This window comes from Triticum urartu, chromosome 1 (genome assembly GCF_003073215.2).
Source record: "Triticum urartu cultivar G1812 chromosome 1, Tu2.1, whole genome shotgun sequence".
NCBI classification, from domain to species: Eukaryota; Viridiplantae; Streptophyta; class Magnoliopsida; order Poales; family Poaceae; genus Triticum; species Triticum urartu.
In genome coordinates, this window is record NC_053022.1 from 351,990,236 (window position 1) to 352,002,711 (window position 12,476).

Sequence of the window (12,476 nt, forward strand, 5' to 3'; positions counted from 1 at the left end):
GAAGGACTTCAATGTGTTCCTGTTACTGTCGAAACAGATTCTTTGGAACTCGTCGAAGCGTTTAATGGAACAATTCAAATATGGTCTCCATATGCAGCAGTACTTGCGGATTGCTTTCAGATCGCCTCCAGGATTGGATCAATATCGGTGCATCATTGTAATCGGGAGGTGAACTACGTGGCGCACAACTTAGTTAAACATGCTTTTGTTTCAAATTCTACTATTTTTTGGGATGATGTTCCCCCTAGATTTATTGTTTCAGATGTAATGAACGATGTATCGCTGTTTGTTTTGCAATAAAGTGCGTCATGAAGGCTTTCCCTCAAAAAAAATTGGAGCAACTTAAAGATTGAACCAATGACATGATATGCAGGCCCGCTTAAATCAGACAATGGAGCGATCAAATAAAATAAAAATCATGCTCCGCAAAAATAGAGCGTACTACTAGTAGTACTTAGGGCGGAACCGGCCAGGAGAGATCCATATATCCATCGCGCCTGGAAACTTACGCGTGCAGCCATGCATATGCATTGTGCGTGCACCTGAACGTGCCGGCCGGCGGGCCAGGTCCGACTCTGCAGCGCCGTGGACTTGAGAAAGGAAAGGGACTCCACGGCTCGACGGTTTGCCTGGATAGCCTGATACTACTCACATGAGGAGGACGTAAGTTCTAGTACAGACTACGTGTGTATGCTTGCTGCTGAGTCAAATGGGGGGTTGAGCGGTCATGGTGAGACGACGATGAACGATTAAGAAGTCGTTAGGATCAAGTAGACAGCTACACCCCGCCCGCGCGGCCGGCAGCGCCGGCTATGTGTAGTGTAGTGTCTCCAATCTTATGTATGATCCAGGTTATTAGGGCCATGACCAGTTTATAAGGGAGAGTATCCATCCTTCTTTCAGTCTGAACTTTTGGAATGGAGTATGCTTTCTGCTGAATACTGGTCCATGTACGCATAAACGTTCAGAATGTGGGTGGGCTAGTCCGAGTTAGACGCTAATATCTGGTATCAAAACCAGCATCGCCATGCTAACATAGGTCTGTCTAAACCATTCGATGAAAGGTTAGATTACTATTTTTGCATGTTGGCATCATTTTTTCTTCTTAATTTATTACTAATGCATGATATATGCAATTATATATGATTCATTGCAAGCGTGAGATTGGTGACATTAACATGTAATATATATGGACGTATTAAAAGAAGGAAATTCTAGCCACAAGCAGAGTCGTCCTCCCACTTTTCAGGAAGATGACACAAGGGCCTCAATGAACAGTTTAAGTCACCATCTTATTTTGTCACAGTGGCTTGACTCAGCAACATCCATGACCGACACAAGAGGGGGCTTGAAGTCCGGTTTTTGCTCCGTAGTGAAGCATCAGTGACTAGATTATGCATAACCCGTTGCAACACACATGCTCTTTTGCTAGTAATAAGAAAAAAAGAAAGAAAAACTCTGCAGCTGAAGGCAAAGCGCCTACAATTGGTCCATTCAGAAAACAACGCAAACAGATATCAGGAGAAGTAGACAGCAGAGTTCAGCCGCAAGCTGGGAAAAGAAGTGGGCAGGTCAGGGTTTGTTCGACTAACAGAACTGAATTGTCAGGTTTTTGTGAAAAAGACGCTGAACGCTAAATTTACTTAAGCATCATGTCAAACATGGTTCGGAAGGGATTCATGAACTAAGTGATTGCCTTTCCACCATCAAACTCTTCACAATATTAATAACTGGCATATTTCATAGAAACATGTGTGCCAAAATGGTGCTGTATAATTGTATCAAAACGGAAACAAAGTAAGGCACATCTTTCACTCACAAAAAGCTGAGGCATCTACAGTATCATGATACTTCTTCCTTTTCCAACTCAAACATGCAAGCACCAATGTGAGCTACTACAATTGAGCATGTAGTGTCCAAACTAAAATGGGGGTCCTGTTGTGTTGAGATACCACACGCCTGCCAAACTGTCAGGTACTCAGGTGAACAAAACCAACAGGCGAATCCCCTGATTCATATACATGGCAGCTACAAAAGAGCCTCAATGTCAATCTCAACGAAGGTGCAGGGGTCCAGAATGCCAAATTTTCTTAGCACCTGCATATAACAGACTAGGTCAAATTAACTGTTCACAGATCATCATTCCATGGCTTTTTTTTTGCACATGATAAAAAAAATTACCTCAGCATGGACAATTCCTAAGTAGCCAACCTGCTTTCCATCACTCATAACAATTTTGCATTGTCTTTTAGTAAAGAACTCGGGTTCCTACAAGACAAGACATCAGTACAGATGTTCATAACAACCAAAGGAACGTTGGATGTGCCCAAATGTATCGAGAATTTCAAATGCTTACACTTGAAGGAACATAGTAAGTCTGGCCGAAATTTATGTGTGGAGCTCTCACGATTTTGACAATCCTATCCACCAAACCCATAATTTCCTGGGTAATTGATAACAATTAGCCAAGGCCAAGAACAAAGCACTTTAAATATTACTCCTGCACAAAAGTAATTGCTTATTTACCTCAAATCCAGAATTACTATTACAGTACAAAGCTGCAAGCCGGCGATTATTAGAGGCACCAACATCACGTGAAGTATCCAATGACACTACATCACCAACTTCAAAAATCTGCACACATAACAATGCTGAAAAAATATACTATGGCCAATTGGTTATTAGCAACATAAGCAACTCTAAAGCGTTTCTTTTAGAAAATCATGATAACGTGTATTAAAAAACATAATTATTACAAACCAATATTATGTATCAGCCGATAAATAAATAAAAAATGAACACTGGTAGGGGCTCGAAGGCCCCAGATGCATCATTAATATTTCAGCGGTGGTACAGAGCATCTAGCAGCAGGACCCAAAGAAAAATACAGATTACAACCAGATCCCTGACTTATGCAAGGAGGACCCCAGAAGACGAAAGTAAAATGCAATCGGGTCCTTAACAACCGCGCCGGGGACGAGACCACTTGGTCCGACGACCCCTCTGTTAGAGTTATATTGATGATGATCTTTGGCCTTTTGTATTCTAGCCTTTTGGCATCCTCTCGTACATGTATATATGTTGGCTTTGGCCTCCTACTAATATCAAGTTAATTATCATCAACATGGTATTAGAGCTATAGGTTGTATGCCATGGAATCTGCACTATAGTTGTAGTGCCTCCCTTGTGGCAACTTAGCCGGGAGGATTGAAAAGGGCCGCCCTTCGGCCATAGGATGCACCGGATTGCTGGCAGGACCGGCTGGCCACCGTAGGCGCCGTAGCCTCTCCAAGACCACCGTTGGTGACGAGCGTCATCCCCATCTGCATCAACTCCGCCGCTTCTCATCTGCTGAAGGAACATGCAAAGAAAGGAGAAGCTGGAGAACCTCCTCGAGAGCAGGGACGGACCCCATCCTCGCAAGAGATATAGATCCGACGAGGAGAGGCACTGTTGGAGCTGAACTTGCTGCGATTCTCCACCGCTACCCCGGCCGCCACATGACGGCAGAGAGGGAAGGGGAGGAGCACCACAGCGGCGTCTCCAAGTGCCACTGCGAGCTTATTGAGAGGGGATTCGCCAGATCCGCCGCCATCCCTTTGCCTCCATGATGAAGACGCTGCAGAGGACGACGACAACGGCCACCGGATTCTGCTCGCGAGATCTGAAGGCAGACTCCCAACGGCATGAAGCCAGACCACAGCACAAGGCCGAACAACATAAATCTAAGCCTACTATCTACAGAAGAAGCCCCGCATCCAATCCCAACCTTGCTCCAACCGGCACCGCCGGTGGAGAAGAAAAGGGAAGGAGCGAGGGAGCAGAAGACGACTCTCAACGAGCTAGGGAAAGAGAGAACCCGGTTGGGTTGGAGACTTGGAGTGTGCTTGTCAGCCAATAATTAGAATGTTGTTATTATATAAAAAAGGGAGTATATGCACATTAGCCACATGAAGGGTACCTCAGTAACACTGCTAACACTAAGCTGATGAATACGATTGTTTGTTTACATAAAGTACCTTTATGGGTCTTGGATGGTCTATATTATGCTTCAGCGTTTTCAACAAACATGACATCAGACTACTTCTTACAACCTGCAAGATCACAAGCAAAACAAAACATACATTGCGTACTGGAATAAGCACATGTGAATTGTATAATTATATTTCAAGATCTTACATTAGAAACAAAATGTATTGATTTATTTTGCAGTAGGTAAGTGAAGACAGCTAAATATGAATGACCACATATACCAGGAGTATGATGACAATATGTATAACTATAAGAGCATCCAAAAGGTATTAATCAGAAAGACAGAACCATAACATTTCATCAACTTCAATCAGTAAATAATGCGGCACCAGAGAGTAGTTGTCCATGCATTCATGATTATACTAATTAATCAAAAAGACAGAACCATAGCATTTCATCAACTTTAATCAGTAGATAATGCAGCACCTGGTGGTAGTTGACTAGTTGTGCATGCATTATTGATTTTACTTGTACGCATATGTAATTATCTACAACTATTCTCAAAAACGAAGCTAATAAAGATACCAAGCATAGAAGGCCAGGCCTCAATGAACGGACGCTTACACTGCTCGCTGATTAACATGCAATTAACAAAAGAATGACAGACATTTTTCTACTGCAAACGGCTGTAACAAATAAATGAAAGATCCAATCATAAAGACACCCTTTAGTACTTGAGCAATTCACCTCAAATTCAGAAGTACGGGGGTTTGCAATAATGACTGCTTTATTTCCATTGTCTGTCCTGTTTAGCATGTCAAAGTTCTCTTCGTGTGAAGTCAAAACAAATGTGAGCACCTCCATATAACCAGCTCTTGCAACCTGCCCCACAAACATTTTTCTCCCAGTAAAATATCGAGTGAACATATGCATATGAATATGGAACACCACTGAAGGATTGCTACAAGGTACTGAATATTTTAAGCACATACCTCAGCACGAATTTTATCAGAGAAACGGTTCAGTGGTTGCCTTCCACCAATTGTCATAGACTTTGGTTTTGATTTTGGCACATTGTTGTACCCATAAGCTATAGCAACATCCTGTATGGAATGAAAATGAAAATCAAACCAGAAACTATCAACCAATTCTAGATAATAACTATAAAAAAAGAACCTTCGATAGGTAGGGAATTGCATATGTTACCTCTACTAGATCACGAGCATGCAGAACATCACTTCTTGTAGGAGGGACAGACACCGAAATACAAGGCTCCCCATTTGATGAACAAAGTTCCGCTTGCAATTGCATTTTGTTCAGAAGGGAGATAACCTGAACTTTCAAATACTCAGTCGTATCACCACACTTAATCAAAGCTGCGAACTTAAATTCAAAGAACTCAAGCAGAAAACATTGACTTGATTATAAAAAATATTTGTTTAATTTAATTTTGCATACAGGTAGAACATTGCAATTTGCATCAGAAAAACCAGCTGTTCTACAGTAAAGATCAAAATCTATCACTTATTTGAACTATTTATCCAGATATGAGGTCCATGGTTTCCAGCGAAATGATATGCTGAACTCGATGATTTTTCAGGCTTCAATAAAATATACCTGCGTCTCATCTAGGGAGATTCCAATGGGTCCAACAATATCAGAGAGCGAAACTTCCATTTTATAACATGAAAGATCAGGATAAATGGCTGTGCTTCCATCATGAGATACCACTTCAACTGGTTCCACTTCAAACTTATTTTCACAGTACTCCGAAAACATTGCGACCTAGACACATAGGTAGCAGGTGCATCAACAAAATAAATCTAATCTTCATCCAAAAGGACAGCACATTTCCAATCTAAAAGATAGCAAGCATTACATCACACCTACCATTGTATTCAGAACAATATTTGCTTTTGTAAGGTCTGTAGCAGTGCATTCGATAAACACATTCCTTGTCTTCAGGGTGATAGCAGAATGTGCACCATTGATGATAGGAGGTAACGATAATAAAGTTCTGCAAGTATTAGAGTGTCAGCTTGCTTGTTTGTACAGTGCATTCGATAAATTGCTTGTTTGTACCAAGGACCCAGAATAAGTACCAGAACAGTCCTGGTACAAACAATTTAAGCTAAGTATTGAACTGGCAACCAAACATGTGTCTTGCCTTTTATAACCAGACTATACGCCTTGTAACAAAAACAAGTTGAGAAATGTAACCACAATACCATGAAATTGGTTTACCTGTTGCTATCATATATAACTGGGTAAACTGGAGAATTCTCGATAATATGCAAAAACTTCTTCAACTTCATGTCAGACTGCCAAAAGAAAGTGTAAGCTATCGGTGACCAATATGTACAGAGAGCGTATTTAAGGAAAATCAGAACTAAGCATCAAGGGTATAGAACTGCAGAACTTCAGAAAATCCTGGTTCCCATGGTCATAAGTAGCAATATTAAGTGTAGCAAGGCACTATAACCTGTGGCATGGCTACTTACTCTGTAGAAATCCATCAATGCATCCGCTCTGGACGTTTGCTCCTGAACCAATATAACAAAGCAAACGAAAAGAAGAAATGCAAGTCAAAACTTCTGTTTTCCCAGAAACCTGCACAAAAGACTGCAGAAATGCTCTAACAGTAACGTGTAAAGTGGGGATAATGTATCACCTGGTTGAAAGTGGTGAGTTATTTACCTGTTTTAATGGGATAAAATTGATTTCCTGTGGTGGTAGAGCCTGAAAAGATTAATTAATATGTCAAATAAAGGATGATAGGAATCAACAGGGGCATTTGCATTGTCGCATCATCAGCTATAAAGGAAAAACAATATTTTTGATTTTTGATTAAAATGAAAAAAGCTTATCTGCAAGAGGCACATAAGAAGATATATACTATAGTCAAGAATTGCTTGCAAGGTGGAAAATTCCCACAAAAATCTCGAAACATAAAGAAAAATAATATCAAGTTATGGTACACTTGAAAAGCTCAGCACCTATGGTGTTTCTTTGTATTTACTTCAAATAGCCAAGCTATCAAAGAATATGGACAGCATAAATAGTGCACTGTAATTGGGGACGTCACATCCAAACACCACTATTCAACATGTACATCAACAACAACTATGAACACGAAACCATGCCTAGGATGCACAATGGTTCCAAGGTTCATGCACCAGTTACACCAAAATTAACACCGATTCTCCAAATTTCCATCTGAAGTCAATAGCATCAGGAGATTGCACACAGGTCAGGGAGAGCTACTCTTCAAATTTTACTAACTAGACCCGAATCCCCACCTTTCAACTGTCAGTTAACCTCCCCGGAATCAACAGCAGTCCGCACCGATTGAACTCATAGGCTGGAATAACACCAAACAGTGGGGAGCACCTTGGGCTCGTGTTACAAAGCTTCAGACCATAATGCAATAGGTTCAAATAACAGGTTCAAATAACAGGGGCACCTTGGGCCCACGTTTCCCCCAAATTATGGCTTCTCTAAAATGCTGGTGAAAAGGAGCTCCAGTTTATCAATAGAAGCTGAGAGTAAGCTCCAACTTGAAGACAGCCTGTTTAGAAGTATACTTTGCTTCTGGTGAACTCAAGACAAACCTGAATCTCCCCCAAACAGGGCCTGAGGCAGCCAAAGGGAGCTTTTGGGGCCAATAAGCTATAGCCTTGACATGCGCAGCTTCATGATGCGTGCAAAATCAATTAAATGGACCACAACATGTCCTGCGTTTCTCTATCCCTAAAAAACTTAACTAACATTAAAAAAAAGCTTTAGCAATGATCCTCAAACAGAAATATGGGCTCCCACCAACCAACCACAGAGAAGAACAGAAAAATGCAGAACACACACAGAATGAAGTAGCAAGGATGTGCCTGACGGAAATACAAAGCTCTCTGGGATGTTTGATGGAATTAATAAGGAGCATCAAAAAACTGTAGCTAATTGCAGCAAGGTCAAAAATCTACCTCGTATGAGAAGGGTCCTTGCAGAGTGTCCAAATCATGGGTACCAATAGCAACAAGAGTTCTCTTCCTGTCCTCCAGCACAGTACAGTGAGTTAACTAAGGGTGATGATCTTCAACTCACATAAAACAAACTAACACGCCACTGCTAGCCAGACAAGTTATACCGGCAAATATTTTGATGGAGTTTGTCTTGAAGATCAATGAAGCTGTTGTATCTGACTTCATCAAAAGTTACTCCTCTTAGGACAGCACAAACTACATATGGTCTAATTTGTGACGTCTGCAAAAGAAATAAATATCAGCTGGTCAAGGCTTTGACTTTCCTTTAATAGATACTAGATGTGTGCATACATAATCCATTACCTTCTAGAGAAACAGGACAACATTTTAAAAATGACGTAATCCATTACTTGGCATGTCATCTGCTGCTAGCGTCTAGAATCTCAAAACCATGGGCAAGTTAACATCTAAGAATTGCATTTCCTCTTTCGGTTATATTAATGGTCAGGACTACAACGGAACATTTATGACACACATGGATTAAGCATGACAAACATATGTATAGAAAATTAAACTAGTGCATTAAGTCCGCCTTTGTTTTCTTTTTCCAAATCCCTTTTTTGTCATTCATTTAACTCACATTGTCATTTCTCCTTTTCTGAAATGTGTTTTTTATCCAGCATATGCATTAACAATGAAGTTGTTCAAGAGAGTTTCCAATTGAGACGAACACCAAACCCTTAGACTCTGTCTATCGATTTTATCCACAGCTAATACAGAACCGTTACCCAGAAGTTAGCAAAACACTGAAGATACTCAGCCTTACTGTTTTTTCTCATATTTTTTCAAGTATATTAATTGAAAATTTGGCATATGCCGTAATATGGCCATAAGAAATTATAAGGGTAAAATGCATTAACCTTATGTATAATAAAGAGCTAGATGAGGGTGAAAATGAACCTTCTTCAACTCATTACCTGCGGTCTAACATGCATCTGAAGCATTGAACCACGGGGGATTGAAGCAATTTTAAATGTAGGGGTTGCTTCACTCCCAGTGAAAATGCGAAGAGATCTTGCTAATCCTTCAAGACATAACAAATCATATCTGCATGCATTGTAATGGACATCACACTGCATAAGAAATCTTATGCTAATTCTTTGTAGTTTTTTTAACAACCAACAAGTCATCCAATTGAACTTAGTAAACTAAGAAAACATATCGTTAAAGCATAAGGCTAACCAAGACATTTCCAGTGCATACTTGATGCCAGCAATACTAATAAGGTGATACTCCCATCTATAAAACCAGTGTAGACTATTTGAAGGATCAACAATTTGAAGTCTTATGTCACATCAGACATATACAAGAAAGCAGTTCTTTCTCTTTTGCTGAGAAAGCAAAAGTTCGTGGTTGAACACAATGTGCTGTGTGGAAGTTTAACTATTTGAAGTATTATTATCTCACATCAAACATGTACAAGAAAGCAAGTTAATATACTACAAGTGTCTCACAGCACCAAATAATTTCTTACTACACCCAAAATGAACAAGAGAATAGAATTAAATACAAAAGTAGCAAGACAAAATAAACTACTCATTAAAACCTTACCAGTAACAAGAATTACTATCATATATAGGGATGGTGCAGCCAAAGTTTATGTCAAATTAAATAAAAATCAGAGTGAACAAAACCTACAGATGTTGGTTCCGAATTTGATGCCAAAACCAAAAGAATCACCATATATGCAGGTTAGACTTGAGCTGACATTAGTACGGATAACAAGGTCAATCTCCGCAAAGTCCAATAATTAAGTGACACATGCCATGCACGATACCGATAAACACCAAAAACTTTGAACTGAATAGCAGAACAAAATTTGCTCACCCAAATAAAAGAAAGCAAACGGGTTACATGACTACAGCTACAGTGACACCAATGCATACACACATTTGATTTGACAATTAGCAGCTCAATGCAGACTAATTGAGCTAGTGATACCCGAAGACGGACAGATATCTCACACCATAGCAACTCAAGTCAGAGCAGTTCAGCTGGCGAAACCAAAATGCGCTTACCTATTGGCAGCAACCTCAATCTTGTAGATGACCTCGTCATCACCGTCCGCTTCGACATCTTCCTCCAGGTGCTTCTCCTTCCGGATAATGGCCTTCTCTGTTGTCTACACAAACCCAATGAAGCAAATCACATCAAACAAAATTAACACCCAAATACCAAAGCATGCGAGTAGGAGAGAAAAATGGCACAGATCTGAGCAGCTCACCACGTCGTCGAGTTCGATGCCAAAATCGAAGCAGAGTGTCTCGAATTCGTCTTGCGCTGGAGCATCCACAACAAAGAAACGATATTAGTTAGGTGTTCTTGCGGCGGGTTAAGGGAAGGAGTATGTGCCGGGGTGGGGGGGGGGGGGGGGGGGGGGGGGGGGCGCTTACTATAGACCCTGCCGAGTGCGGCGAAGAGGCGGTCACGGCCGACGCTGATTGTCGGCATCGCGAGCAACGGCTGCGGCGCTGTGTTGCTTGCTGGCGGCGGGACACGCGAGCCTGGTAACCTAGCAAGAACGGCGGGGGAGCCCGATGAGGTGAAAGCGCTGAGAGGGGGTTTGGACAGACAGGTGGGCGCGGGGCTCAGGGTTTTATCACATGCAGTGGTCGCACTTTTTTTTATCACGTGCAATGACTATTCTTTTTAACGTGACGTGGCTTAACATGGATGCTGCATTAGGAGTCAGTTTTAGAATAATAACGATAAAGAGTGATGAGTAGCAGCAAGTCTCTGAGTACTGGAATAGCTACCTAATTTTGATTACACTAGCCATTTAATAAGTACTCCCTCTGTAAACTAATATAAGAGCGTTTAGATCACTACTTTAGTATTCTAAATGCTCTTATATTAGTTTACGGAGGGAGTAGAAAACACAAAGCAATTACTAGCATATCACATGATAAAGCGAATGGAGATTGGCCTTCAGGTCCTTTCTGTGGAATTACAAAACTAAGGGCAATTGAGATCAAAAAAATACTAAGGGCGACAAGAATTAATTAAAATCATGTTTCAATCTATCAAAGCATTAATGCCGAGGGCCACGGCCACATTTTCTGTGGAATTTAAGCTTGAGTTGAGAACTTGAGATGGCTAGAAGGGGATACCTTTTGTACCTTTTGCTGAGGCGGAACGCCGAAGGATGCCGGACTGCAGATCAGCAAGGGAAGCAAGCCTGCAGATCAGCAAGGGAAGCAGCCAAGAAGGAGATGGAAGGGGACTGCTCGCTGCTGCATGGGGCTCGCCGCATGGGCAGGGGCGCAGGTCAACGAAACACCGGACACGGGACGCGGCGGCGGGCGGCGGGCGGCGGGCGGCGGGATGGATAGGGTTCGACGGGCACGAGACGGCTCCTTTCTTCTTTCGTCTCTTTGCTCAGTCCCCTCGTCCGCTATTTGTTATTGGACTGACTGGCCAAGGCCCAGCAGAAGGGCTAGAGAGAGTGGGCTGCACCCCAGGCCAGCTTCTTTTTCTAGGCTGGGGAATTTCCTCACGCCCCCAGGCCATGGCCTGGGCTGCCTGGGGCCCATCTCCGCCGTTGAATTACAACACTAGACAATTATTAAAACCATTAAGCTACGTGTGAAGGGCGGTCAACCAACTATGCCACATGGCGCAAGCTGGTTGGCCACAGTGAGAAATTTTTTGAAATTCTTTTTAGATGAAGGTGTGGATTATTTTTTTAAATGTATTTTTTAGATAAAAATGAGGACCTCTGGTATTTTTAAATGGAGGGTTATGCAAAGTGGCACTCGTCGGTAGGCGGTTGTGGTAATTTTTTATTTTTACTCCTTTTTTAGATAAAGGTGAGGATTTTTTTTTAGATGTGTTTTTAGACGGAGGCAAGGACTCTATGTATTTTTTAAAATAAAAATATGCGCACAACTTCCTCTCAAGCGGCGCCACAGGGTGGCGCCCCAACCACTAGTCCCTCAGAAAAATGTACTAACTCCGTAGTATATGCACTCCATGAAATAAAAAACTGCGGCATGAGGAGAATTTAGTCTTTTGATAGCAAAACCTGAACGCGTAATGGACAGTATGCATATGATACTAGTGTATGATACTACTTTCGTAATGTATAGTATCATAGGTTACTATATTAGATTGTCTTATTAATTATCATATATGAAATAAAGTAGTACACCATTTAATATGATATACGGTATCATAATACTTCCTCCGTTCCTTAATATAAGGTGTATAGATTTTTGAGAAAAAACCCAAAATATAAGGTGTATTGCGTTGCATCACTCGTTTGGATAAATTTTTTAGGGATTTGATTACATTTACCTATGTTAGGCAATCTCCTCTATTTTATCATGCCAATTAGTCAGTTGTAATATCACCCAAAACTTGTGAAATTTTCCCTTCATGTGCGTTCTTTAATTTCCGTGCTACACCCTATATTTAGGAATTGTTGATGCTCAAAAGTGGCACGATCATAAAGCAGCATGCCGGGGC

The 12,476-nt window shown here is 41.3% G+C and overlaps 1 protein-coding gene across 3 annotated transcripts; it reads right to left on the minus strand.

Moving 5' to 3' along the window:
- Positions 1-1,721: 1,721 nt before the first annotated feature.
- Positions 1,722-11,369, minus strand: LOC125511520 (phenylalanine--tRNA ligase beta subunit, cytoplasmic-like). 3 transcript variants are annotated; one of them, XM_048676930.1, is made up of 20 exons: positions 11,129-11,369; positions 10,403-10,521; positions 10,234-10,289; positions 10,028-10,131; positions 8,927-9,056; positions 8,114-8,229; positions 7,950-8,016; positions 6,670-6,711; positions 6,474-6,515; positions 6,217-6,293; positions 5,863-5,989; positions 5,590-5,757; positions 5,179-5,304; positions 4,965-5,075; positions 4,720-4,854; positions 4,020-4,094; positions 2,527-2,634; positions 2,357-2,443; positions 2,182-2,268; positions 1,722-2,097 (listed from the first exon to the last, which is right to left on the minus strand). In XM_048676930.1, exons 2-20 carry the CDS (start codon positions 10,458-10,460, stop codon positions 2,029-2,031), a joined length of 1,785 nt encoding a protein of 594 aa, XP_048532887.1. In that variant the 5' UTR covers positions 10,461-10,521; positions 11,129-11,369; the 3' UTR covers positions 1,722-2,028. The 3 variants fall into 3 exon arrangements, with proteins under 3 accessions (XP_048532887.1, XP_048532877.1, XP_048532870.1); XM_048676920.1 differs by having other exon boundaries at positions 11,120-11,369; XM_048676913.1 differs by lacking the exon at positions 11,129-11,369 and having other exon boundaries at positions 10,403-10,587.
- Between the last annotated feature and the right edge of the window lie 1,107 nt (positions 11,370-12,476).

Bases quoted from the DNA above. Each gene is read 5' to 3' on its own strand.
- LOC125511520 (XM_048676930.1), bottom strand. From the start codon at position 10,460: ATGCCGACAATCAGCGTCGGCCGTGACCGCCTCTTCGCCGCACTCGGC. The intron at 8,017-8,113 runs GTATAACTTGTC...GCTGGAGGACAG, and splicing joins CTCCATCAAAATATTTGCCG to GAAGAGAACTCTTGTTGCTA. The intron at 6,712-7,949 runs GTAGATTTTTGA...TAATCTTTTCAG, and splicing joins AAGGACCCTTCTCATACGAG to GCTCTACCACCACAGGAAAT.